This window comes from Mytilus californianus, unplaced genomic scaffold (assembly GCF_021869535.1).
Source record: "Mytilus californianus isolate M0D057914Y unplaced genomic scaffold, xbMytCali1.0.p SCAF_10, whole genome shotgun sequence".
Lineage (NCBI taxonomy): Eukaryota > Metazoa > Mollusca > Bivalvia > Mytilida > Mytilidae > Mytilus > Mytilus californianus.
In genome coordinates this window covers 34621317-34634107 of record NW_026262582.1, presented here as the reverse complement: position 1 = coordinate 34634107, position 12791 = coordinate 34621317, and the positions used below count along the sequence as shown (strand labels likewise).

Here is a 12791-nt window from a genome sequence, read left to right as displayed (position 1 = left end):
CGGTGCGAGCCAAGGCTCCGTGTTGAAGACCGTACTTTGACCTATAATGGTTTACTTTTATGAATTTTGACTTGGATGGAGAGTTGTCTCATTGGCACTCATACATTTTACCACATCTTCTTAATATATCTACGGTGGAGTTTTTCCTGCAATACAAAAGAAAATGTTCTCATCCTCAATCATATTGCAGGACTGACAAAACCGGTTTTCTCTGTGAATTTTTAGACTTTAATAATACATTTCAATTCTGAGCATAGAAATGAGGTGTCGTTGGTGTTTTGGCTGCATTGTTCATATCAACATTTACTGATATGTCCCTGTCGCACGTGTTTTGGTTTAAGATGTCGGTCACATTAATACCTAAATAGTATGCAAAATATCGACAGAACTGATTCTCTGGTGCCAGTTAATCTACATCTACGCTTTCTTTCAGGTTTTCCATCTTGGAGCCTTTCATCAAATACAAACACATTCGGAACAAATTTTGATTTGATTTGTTCATTGTCTGCCAAGGGGAGTAAGGATAACAGCCAATCAAAGAGTGATGGTAGTATTGACATTCATTCTCTAAACGGAGAACCTATAAACAATATAGACAAATTAGAAAAGCAGCATACAGTACACCGGATGTACACATTAACCACTTCCGCTTACAATAAGGATGGAGACAAAGTGTAATACGAGTGTCGCCATGGCAACACCAGATATGAACATGTGCTGAGTATGACAATAGAATCATTTGAGTGTAAGTACCAATAAAGAACACATTAATAGTGTAAAATATCAAGATCAATTAGTTTGTTAAAACTACTTTTTAAAACAATACGAAATTGCCAATTGGCAAAATTTTAGCTTTAGATCGTGACCGAAAAATGAACCTTTCAGATGTAAAATTTTAAAATGCGGAAAAGTGTCTTTTCACAAAACTACAAATTAGATATATTCTAAACAAGCTGATTTTATTTTATTTATTTTTTAGTAAAATTACTTTTTTAATATTTGGCATAGAACATTGGTAATAAAGTCTCATGTAGAGGTACAAAGAGGGTGTGCTACATGTAAGTCACTATTTCTAACTTCCTAAGAGCAAATGTACGATTTGGGGTCTGATAGATATATACAAATCGAATGTAGTCAAAATTTTGCAAGTTTACAGAATTAAATGTGGAATCATATATACTACGTTACAGTGTTATTTACATTTTTTTGTTTTGTTTTTGTTTTATTGATTGTAAAGTCAATTAATGACACTAATTCAGTAGTATTGCAAAATTAAACAAAATATGTACTATTTGACTCGAATAACCATGATTTTATAAGATATCTATACAAGTACATGTAGGTCACTATTTCTAACTTCATCAAGTCAAATGTACAATTTGGAGTCTGATAGATATATACACAAATCGAATGTAGTTAAAATTTTGCAAATCAGGAATCTGATGTTCAGTAGTTGTCGTTTGTTGATGTGGTTCATAAGTGTTTCTCGTTTTTAGCTCACAGGGGCCCGAAGGGCCTCATGTGAGCTTATGCCATCACTTGGCGTCCGTCGTCTGTCGACGTCATCTGTCGTCGTAAACTATTTCAAAAATCTTCTCCTCTGAAACTACTGGGCCATATACCTTCAAACTTTGACTAAATGTTCCTTTGGGTATCTAGTTTATAAATTGTATCCGAAGTTTTGATCCATCGACAAACATGGCCGCCATGGCTAAAAATAGAACATAGGGGTCAACTGCAGTTTTTGGCTTATATCTCAAAAACTAAAGCTTTTAGAGCAAATCTGACATGGGGGTTAAATTGTTCAATTGGTCAAGATCTATCAGCTCTGAAATTTTCAGACGAATCGAACAACCCATTGTTGGGTTGCTGCCACCGAATTGGTAGTTTTAACAAAATTTTGCAGTTTTTTGTTATTATTTTGAATATTATTATAGATATATATAAACTGTTAGGAGCAATAATGTTCAGCAAAGTAAGATCTATAAAAAAGTTAATATGATCAAAATTGTCAATTGACCCCTTAAGGAGTTATTGCTATTCAAAGACAATTTTACACAATTTGTTCATCAAGTTTGCTTACATTTAAAAATCTTCTCCTCTGAAATACAGGTGAGCGATTCAGGCTCTTGAGAGCCTCTTGTTTATATAGATTAGACCGTTTGTTTTCCCGTTCGAATGGTTTTACACTAGTAATTTTTGGGGCCCTTTATAGCTTGCTGTTCGGTGTGAACCAAGGCTCCGTGTTGAAGACCGTACTTTGACCTTTAATGGTTTACTTTTATAAATTTTGACTAGGATCGAGAGTTGTCTCATTGGCACTCATACCACATCTTCTTATATCTTAGTATTCTTGTTTATCTACTCCCTGGCAAAACATATTTGTGTGATGATTGTGCTCTTTGTTAATTTAGATAAACTGTTCTAGAAATAAGCCTTTTTGGTAAGTTGATAAAACTTCCTTATGGCGCCAAAGAAGAATGATGTCATCAAGCATATTATTAAGACTGTCTTTTAAATTTCCACAAGTGTATATTCTAAAACGCAGTAGATGTAATAGATAATAATATTATAAACTTTTTTTTCGAAATAATTGTAGTTGTGACGTCAGGGAAATGGCTACTTTTAAGCGTTGTCTTGAAGATATAGATTTTTTTTCGGTTTTCAAGTGGTTGCAAGACTCGCAAATGTATAACGCATGTTAAAACTTCATAAACATTGTCAATATTCATTGGCGCATGTAATATGTATGATTTTATATATTCCACTCACAAGCAATGTTTGCGAGTTAACAAAAAAAAAAAAAAAAAAAACAACACAAAAATTAAAAACATTCTGAAATCAATCAAACATTATTTATTTTTACGAAACATTTGCAATAGTCTTTTCTTGACATCGTTTAATGTGAGCACCTGTTATCTCAATTTTAAAACATAAATGATCATGAAAACCTTATCACTGATACAAAATGTCATAGCAAAATTATGACAAATATTGTTCTTACAAATGTATCATACTCTGTCCTTTATTTGACTTTCTACTGCTTCTTTTTAGGACAAAACAGTGGCTTAAATCACATACTTCTCAAAAATGTAAAAAAGAAATGTGTAGTAAAAAAAGTGTTTGACCTCATGCAAATTCTTCCAAATTCAATTTTCAATAACGAAACAAAATAAAACATAAACAAAACAACAAGAATTAACTGAACACATAACTTCCGACTTTTTTTTGTGTATACGTAATTCTGTTTTCTTTTCTATTTTTTCTAGATACTGCCAACACCAATAATGTTCATCAGGTGATCAGCAATGCAGAAGATCTGTTTTCAATTACATTTAGAAATTTTACACAGATTCCTCAGTGTTCAGTGGTGTACGGGGTAAAGATAATATATATTCTGTTTCTGTTGTATTTGTTTTATTCTATATATATTTTTATGCATTCATAGGCAATGGGGGCATTAAGTGTTACCCTTGGCCGTCCGTTCTTCCGTCTTTCCGTCCGCCCGTCCAATTTTTGTTTCCGCACTCTAACTTAAGTTTTTCTAATCCATTGTTTTCAGTTTCTGCACTCTTGCTTAAGTTTATCTCATCCAAATTTATGAAACTCATACACCATGCTAAGAACCACAATATGCACACAGAGTTCAAATTTGGGCAGTGAGTCATTTATGGTTCTAGAGTTATGTCCCTTTTTGACTTGGAAAATTGAGCCGGAGCATCCATATCCTCAGGCACATTCTTCTTTTATTTCTGCAAAGAGATTGAAATGCATTAAAAAGTGTAATTGGTAATGGAATACATGTAGAATAACGTTTTTACATCTAAAAATCTGTTTATATCAAAAACCAATCTGCGCAATGGAATTGCTTTCTTTCTTTTGTTGAATTACCATAATACTTTGTTAAGGATGTACACCTATGAGGAGCCAAAAATTTCTAGAATTAAAACTTTTTTTCTTAACCTAATTTTTGGGTTTATAAGACTGTAAAAAAAATAATTGGTGAAGAAAAAATCATATGGTGGTGCACTTCTTTTTTTGCTACGGCCCTTTGCAAGTACCCAATTTTGACGATTTTCCCATTTTTCATCAATTTTTACCTATTTTTGGGCTACAATCGTGAAAAAAATCACAGTTCCACAATTAAACTTTTTTTCATACTTTCAATAAAGATGAAGTGGACCAATCTGAATAAATTTAACTTAAAAAAACTATAGGTAGGTGTTAATATAAGAAAGTTTTATCATATTTTGATGCTTTTTTGTATCAAATTAACCAATGGCATGCTGTCAATTTTGTAAATTTGTGATTTTTCTCTGTTTTAAGAACAAAATGCATATTATTTCAACTTCTTTGTAATAAATGATTGAAAAAATACATATCTAAGAAATTTGAAAAGAAAAAAGTGATATGGGATGTACATTTTTCTGGTAAAATCATTTCTTGTACCCCTCACCCATTTTCTCAAAATTTTGGCTAAAAAGACTGACTTGATTGGTAATAAAATTTGAAAAATTGATTACTCAAAAACTACTCATTGTAAATACGCAATTTTTTCACAGAGTTAAGTTTGATTATAACATTTTTTAAATTCATTGATATTTTCCGCTTGTATCACATGTTTTGGGAATAATTCTAGAACGAGATTTCAACGAGACTGTAACGTCAGAAGAATACATCCTTAAGGTTACACGATACCGAATGACGTTACCGTACGCCACGAGTTATCGTTCCTGCTGTCGTCGACATTAATGAAATTGACGGCAAACGTAAAACATGGTGTTTTATAATAACTTAGAACGAATGAAACATACAATTTGCCTCAGTCTGGTATAAATAGTTGAAAGATAAATGTATCTTTATTTCAAATTTGCAAATATATATTATTATATCTTAAAAATACCTTCGTTTTAGCGTCACTTTCTATATGTATCATATTCAATCACAAAACAAAATCTTTCCAGAGATGCAATTGAAATGAAAGAACAAAAATGAGAAAATTAAAAGATAAAAAAAAAATTAAAAAAAAATAAAAATGAGAAAACAAATCACACTTATGTTCATAGATATCAGTCAATGCAGCAGATTCCATCGTGTTTCTGGCGGTGGTCGACACAATACATGTAGACCCTACCCTGTACTTGAATTGCGAAATTATCAAATAATAAAAATCCTTTTATATTTGGTAATCATTTTTTAACTGTAACTTTGCCCAGATGCAGAGTGCCGAGAGATTTAATGTAATACATTTTTTTTACATTGATTGATTCGTTGTCTTCTGTCAATTCTTCTGCTCATTCTTTACATTTACAAAAATATACTTTATAAACGCTCTGTTTCTATTGATAAGTAAGCATTTGTACGATTTATCTTTATATGTTCATATACATAACAGACGGAATTTTTTTTTATTCTTTGTTATTTTTTTGGAATGAAATTTTATTTATGATGCACACCGTTTCCCGATGAAAATTTGTTTTGAAAGTAGAAATCCAATTAATAGAAAGGCAGGATGATGTGTGTTAATACGGGGAATTGTACCACTATTAATTCAATTTTGTTAAGAAGCCCCTTCGTTTCAAAATGGTGCGCCAAAAAACGACGCTAGAAAAATAGAAAAAGGAAATTTATTTGGAAAAGAATACGGATAGAATTAGGCGAAAAAGCTTCGTACAAGCAAACTCAGGCAGAAACTAGATAGTTTGTTGGCAAGGAATGAAAAAAAAAGAATAGTGAAACTTGGTTATTTGACCGAACAACTTTCCCTGTGTTCCAAGTGTAAACAGTCTCTGAAATTTATTGGACTGTACAGAAAAAATCCGATATGGTTTCGGAAGCATTTCAAAAAAATAAAGTGCTAGTTTTGTATTCGTATAAGCGCAGTCTACACAGGACAGCAACATCGGAATGAGGAGAAAGTTAACAAAGGCTTAAAAATAAATGCGCACTTGCTTAGGACGTAATAAAATTAAGTAATTCAGATCCCGTTACATATTTTTTTTTTCATTTCCATTCTGAAATTTACAATCAAACGATTTATTAAAAAGCCGTGGTCCCGTAATAAATGATTGATCGGTGCTTTGATGAAAGTAAATCCAGAAAAGCGCTTTGAACGCAAACAAATTTTAAAGAGATATTTTCATTAACCCATATTAATCAAACGGTAGAAACAAACTGAAAAAAAACAACGAGATCTTAAAAACATTTAGATTTTATATTCATGTTAATTTACGCTTGGGTATTCGGGGATTGGTGTGTTTTTGGTGTATTGTGTTGGACATAATGTACAAGTACAGATGACGAAAAACGCACCATTTGACAAAGTAGGGAGACAATACGACTGAAAGACGATTAACAAAGTTGCCTATTTTGGGAGGGGCATATTGCTCACATAGGCGTCGGAAAAACCAGAGGGCATTCGCAGTCTTATAAGGAGTTTTCATAACAGGTATACAAGTATATATGTAAAACAAAGTGTTGGTATTTCTTTGTGTGAATAAATGGAGATGCGGGATATACATTTTAGACAGCAACTGGCCAATTAACGACAACAAAACAAAAGACATCTAGATAATCGTGACTAATGCAGGAAGGCACGCAGAGTGCAGACCCCAGCTTACTCCTCCTACATGTACAATTTCAAGCTGGAACTTTTATATTGCGCAGAGTGTTTTACTTATCTTGAGGGTGCATATATTATATTATCAGGATTTTTTGGGTATAATTTTTCACGAATGAAATAATGTTGAACTTTGTCTTTTTAAGTGAAATTTTACATACAGTTTTAAATAACGTTACATGTTTTCGGTCAATTTCTAAGCGTATCGATCAACTTTGAAGCAATTTATCTAAAAAAAAAACAATGATGTCATATGTGTTTCTATACATGCATGCATTCAGTATGCAATCCTGGATATTATGCTAGTTTTTAATCTATCTCCGTATATAAGAAAATAGCCATCAATTGTAAAATCTAAAAGGACAAGTCGAAAAAAAGGCATTTCCCATATATATCTATGTAAATTTGTCGCCAAAATTGACGTTTTTTTATGAAAATTTCACGAAAACAAAAAAGGTGACCCCCATTTTTTATTTCATATTCCGATGTAACTCGAATCAAAGTACAAGTGTGCCAAAAAGTTTAGAAATCGTGAGATATGCCATTCGGTATCGTCACTATCGTGTTACCTTAATGGATACAAGTAATACAAAATATACATATAACACTAAGACAGTGTGTGTTTCTTTGATTTCTCCCAGGCGTTTCCTACCTTTTGCTACAATCTCTGTCATCAAATACCGTCAAGGTGAATAAAGTGTTCAAATTCTACTTTCTTTTTAGATGTAAATCCTTAATAGAGCTGAAAATTCAGTTTATGTATTGAAAACTTTGTCATTCTTTTCTTTTATTACAATATAATTTTAAGATACAAAAGTAACATAAACCACGTACTAGACATCGTGCGATTGTTTGATTTATCAAATACAGTAATTATTAGCTAGCTCTGTCATAAAATACCGTAAAAGAAGGAGTTGAACAATGTTGAAGGTTTATTTATTACCTTATTTTATATTTATTAGAAGTAAATTCGCAGTTTGTCGGTACCCAAGTTCTCGGAAACTTATAATGGGTTGATTTGACATACTTATATCTGAACCCATCAATTTATTTAAAAAAAACCATGTTACTTCTGTGCTGTTTGTTCTATCTATTATATTTTTAATGCACTTGTAAGACTTAAATCTATCCTTTCTTTATTTTAATTTGTTAAACAGAAGCGGAAGATACCAAAATAAACCCATCAAAGATATCAGGTTTATATTTTTTCTCAGACGCTCGTATAAAAAAGTCAAAAGGCCAAATAATTTAGGAAGTTGAAGAGCATTGCGGACCAAAAATTAATGTTAAGTCATCTAAGATATGTAATACATCTCTGAAATTTTTCAGCAAGCAGACCATTCAAAAGAACTAAAATCAACATCTCATGCACCAGGTCAAACTTACAGAATATATCTTCCCGTAACAGCCATCAAATCAAAGTGCCCGAAAGCACTGAAAGTCACGTGTAATATAGGAGAAAGCAGAATAGTTAACACTTTACAACCAGCTTCCGTGGATTGTCTGCCGTACACATTAAAACACACTCAACAAGGTAAACCATGTACAAATGTATAATCTATAATATACAAACACTGTCAAGAAAAATGAAAAAAATAATATGAAAAACGCATAGGCGAGTCAAATTGCATACACATGTCTTTAATAGACAATCACAAGTGATCGTTATACACTAAACTCTCCAGATTATATTAACCTGTTCATTTATCAATAAAATTGACATATTTTTGAAAGTCTTGGATAAGTTTTATTTTTTTTGCAATTTCAGGGACAAAATAATGGCTCTTATCATACCTCCTTCCTTCTAAAGTATTATTATTTTAATTTTAACATTTTTGGGAGTAAACTGTTACATTATCGCACTTGGCTAACGTTTGACGTATTTTTCTCTAAATGGAAAATGATAGCATGCTCCTTTTCTTTGAAAAATAATTTTTACAACATTGCTTAAACGTATCTATGACATTTAAAAATATTTTTGTTTGAAGATATTTCTTTTGTCAATTTTATGTCAAAACACTTAAAAATGTATAATACTCAATCTAATTGAAATACAGTTCCTATGTACACGCTTCGCTTACAAGGATCCGACAACGCTCCGTTCTACGTTCTGATAAAAAGACAATTCGTTTGTCTTCAATTTGGCATTAGGGCTTCAAACGTCTTATATTTTGTGCAAGACAGCCTCATTTTGAGATCTTAGATATGAGCAACAGCTCAATCCCAATAGATATTTGTTACAAAATGCATTTTACAAAGATGTAAATGTCTGTTAAATATTTTTTCAGGGTAAAGATGTAACTCACATGATATTTGTTAACCCAAAACTATGGGCTTAATGGTAATTTTAGGTTAAATACTCAAGGATCCGACTACGCTCCGTTCTACGTTCTGATAAAAAGACCATTCGGCATCCTCTAACCCGAATAATCCATTCGTTATATTACATAAGACATAAGACATAACGCTTTATTTAGAGTCGGTATGTGCAAATACAAGTATAACATAAGACACAAAGCTTTATTTAGAGTCGGTATGTGCAAATACAAGTATAAACATAAGCCCTGAAGAGCTTTTAAAACCGAAAGAGCAACAAATTAAACAAAACATACATATCAAGTCATGCACACATAAATCGCTCCCTATCGATCACAATCGGAGACGGTAAGGGCTTGAATTATTCGAGTTAGGCATCCTCAGGTTTTGTCCTCAAATTATAAACATTTTCATAAGTTTGAATGCTGAAATTTCATTGGCTGATGTAAATATTATCAGAAAAGAAAGTAGAACGGTGTGCTGTCAGATCCTTGTATAAGCAAAGCTTGGACAAGATCTGTATTTTAATCAGATTGTTGTACATTAATAATTGTTTACTGGGGCAAATACAAAATTTCAATCCTGGTATTTATGATGATTTTATTATACACGTTGTACAATAATATAATGAATTATTCTTATTTTTAGGACTTCAGGAACAAGAAAAAGACCAGACTGTTGGACTCATTGGACTTGCAATATTTGTAATAGTATCAATAGTTTTTGTTGGCGGTTTTATTCTTGGCATCGTCATCAAGGAATGTAATCTGTGTATTAGATGATTTAGATAATCAGAAAGTTAATGATCATTCTAGGCAGCTTTTTAAATTGACAGTGTGTTTACAGTGAAACAATTACTATTACAATAGAACATTCATTGATATACTAGTAATGTAATCGAACCTGAATAATTTGCAAATCATAGTACATGTAATAAGAACTACAACAGAATCATTTACTTACAAAGGACACCTAACTTTCTGATCAAACTTTGTAACTATTTAAAAAGTACAGATGCAATAAATAGGTTATCGATTCGTGAAAAATTGAAACATCCAAACTCCGTCCATACGTAAACGTAGCCATGACACATTATCATTATCATGTTTAGCTCATCACTTGGCGTCATCGTCATTCGTCCTACGCTTGTTCTTCGATCCCTTCTTGTAAACTCTTTTTAAATATTCACCTCCGAAACAACTTGGCTAAATGTTACCAAACTTGACCTTAATTTTCCTTACGCAATCTTGTTTAAAGCTGACTCCGGTTACTTGATCTATTAGCAAACAATGTCACTGTTTCTAAAAGAACACGGGGGTTATATGTAGTGTTTGGCATATATCTGCAGTAAGAGAAAAATTGACTGGGTTAAACATGATCATTGCCCCTGAAATGTTTATTGTTAGCACAACTGACATGAAGAAAATGATCAGCAGGTCAAGGTCTATATCCAGGAGAATTCAGAATAGTTTGAATACCCATTTTGAAGCAACTACAACAGAAAGATCTACAAATACGTGAACATTGCCGAAATTGTCAATTTAACACTTATAGGAGTTATTGCCATTGAATGATGATTTTTACTTTTTTGTGATTTTTTTGCGGAAGCTATGGTAGAAAGAGAGAATACTTAATAAAAATAAGATCAAATTACGTCTGCATGACCAAAATTATCAGTTGACTCTTTAGTAGGAGTTATTGCCCTTTAAAGGAAATTTTTACCCCTTTTTTCAATTTTGAAGAAACTAACAGATAGAGCGACAGTGTTAACGGGTAAATATTTAGCAGAGAATCTACAAATAAGTCAACAATCACTGAAATTATCAATTGACTCCTTATGGGAGTTACTGCCCTTATAAATCAATTTTTACCAGTTTTTGTTTTTGCAGAAACTATAAATATAGATAGACAGAGCTAGTGTAACTGTTCAACAAAATAAGATCCACAATAAGTCAATATTGCCGAAGTTATGCCTTTTGTTTGTTATCTCGAAAACCTTAACACATATATCAAAACTGTGAACAGCAAAACTGATCAACAATACCATGATCTACAAAAATGCAAAAATTGCGTTGGTACATTGTAACTCCTTATAGACGTTTTGGCCTTAACTGAAGATTTTTTTTCTTATTTCTAGTTTTTATCTTTTACCTCGAATACTATTAAAGATAAGATGAAACTAGAAACAGTCAAACTTTGCAGATGAGCGAATCAGGCTCTTAGAAGTTTCTCGTTATTATTACATAAATTGTTTTTTTTTATTTCTTTTCTGGTATCAGATGTAATAAAAAGGAAATAGAAAATAAAATAATAGAAATAAATCAACGAATGTCACAGGTAATGTTTTAAATGGAAAGCTTAAATCATTAACGAAAAGGAGAATACTGAATATAGTCAGCAAGGCAGGAAAAATTCATGATGATCTAAATATACAATGTATAAAGATTTAATAAAATTGTGTCAGCTTAACTCGTACCTGCGACAATAAAAATAAGTTTAGTTCAATGATATTATTAAATTTCATGTTTTTGAAGAGTTTTCAAGGAAATATTAAGTAGAGGTATGATTTCTTGTTAGATTTGGTCATTAACGCAAAAAGGATTTCATTCAAGTGCAAACTTAAAATCACTACCATTTTTAGCTCACTTGGCCCAAGAGGGCAAAGTGAGCTTTTCTCATCATTTGGCGTCCGTCGTCCGTCGTCGTCCGTTAACTTTTACAAAAATCTTCTCCTCTGAAACTACTGGGCCAAATAAAACCAAACTCTGCCCTGAAATTTTCAGACGCACAAGACAACTCGTTTTTGGGTTGCTGCCCCTGAATCGGTAATTTTAAGGAAATTTTGCAGTATTTGGTTATTATCTTGAATATTATAATAGATAGAGATAAACTGCAAAATTGTTCAATAAAATAAGATCTACTGTGACAAGTAAGTCACATGACCAAAATTGTCGATTGACCCAAGAATGACTTATTGCACTTAAAAGTCAATTTTTCACAATTTTTCGTAAATTTTTGTAATCTTTTACAAAAATCTTCTTCTCTGAAACTACTGGGCCAAATAAAACCAAACTTAGCTTAAATCATCCTTAGGATATCTTGTTTAAAAAATATATCCGATGACCTCGCCCGTCAACCAAGATGGTCGCCATGGCTAAAAATAGAACTTGGGGGTAAAATGCAGTTTTTGGCTTATATCTCTGAAACTAAAGCATTTAGAGCAAATCTGACATGGGGTTAAATGTCAATCAGGTCAAGATCTATCAACCCTGAAATTTTCAGCCCATCAGACAACCCGTTGTTGGGTTACTGCCCCTGAATCGGTAATTTAAAGGAAATTTTGCAGTTTTTGGTTATTATCTTGAATATTGTTATAGATAGAGATAAACTGTAAACAGCAATAATGATCAGCAAAGTAAGATCTACAAAGAAGTCAACATGACCAAAATGGTCTATTGACCCATTAAGTTATTGCCCATAAATGACAAATTTTACCATTTTTTTTCATTTTTGCCTACTATCATAAAATCTATTTTATCTAGAAAGAAACATTTTTTTCGGTTATTAGTATGCCATATATGATTTAAATTATAAAAGATAATAGACACTTTAAATCACAAAAATGATCAGCAAGGCAAGATCTATTAAAAAGTCAAATTTTGACGATATAGTTAGTAGACTGTCACTCTTCATAGGAGTGATTGCAGACGATGAATGCACATCATCATAATGATGTTTCGACATCATCATAATGATGTTCTGACATCATATAAAGATGTAAACCGAACCATACCATATGATGTTACATTGTCTTATTTGCGCCGACCGGAATTCCGGAGGGGTGGTCGGCCGGATA

At 32.1% G+C, this 12791-nt stretch overlaps 1 protein-coding gene and 1 long non-coding RNA gene across 16 annotated transcripts in view; one reads left to right on the top strand and one right to left on the bottom strand.

Annotated features, from left to right (window-relative positions):
- The window catches only part of LOC127717995 (uncharacterized), a 93559-nt gene that overhangs the window by 63831 nt on the left and 16937 nt on the right, over positions 1-12791 (top strand). For 5 of the 14 annotated variants that reach the window (XR_007989513.1, XR_007989511.1, XR_007989510.1 and 2 more), the window contains 4 exons: positions 434-745; positions 3270-3379; positions 7949-8153; positions 9584-11440. The exons of 2 other annotated variants lie outside the window; for them this stretch is intronic. Coding sequence is in view for 5 of the 12 variants with exons in the window: in XM_052223877.1 (XP_052079837.1) it covers positions 3270-3379; positions 7949-8153; positions 9584-9717 (449 nt within the window). In the remaining 7 variants the exon portion in view is untranslated. Of the gene's footprint in view, positions 1-433; positions 746-3269; positions 3380-7948; positions 8154-9583; positions 11441-12791 lie in introns of those variants that run through there. 7 more of the 14 variants (XR_007989515.1, XM_052223877.1, XM_052223872.1 and 4 more) reach the window with 6 other exon arrangements.
- LOC127717999 (uncharacterized) overlaps positions 1-12791 on the bottom strand; it is a 99422-nt gene that overhangs the window by 83126 nt on the left and 3505 nt on the right. The window lies entirely within an intron of this gene.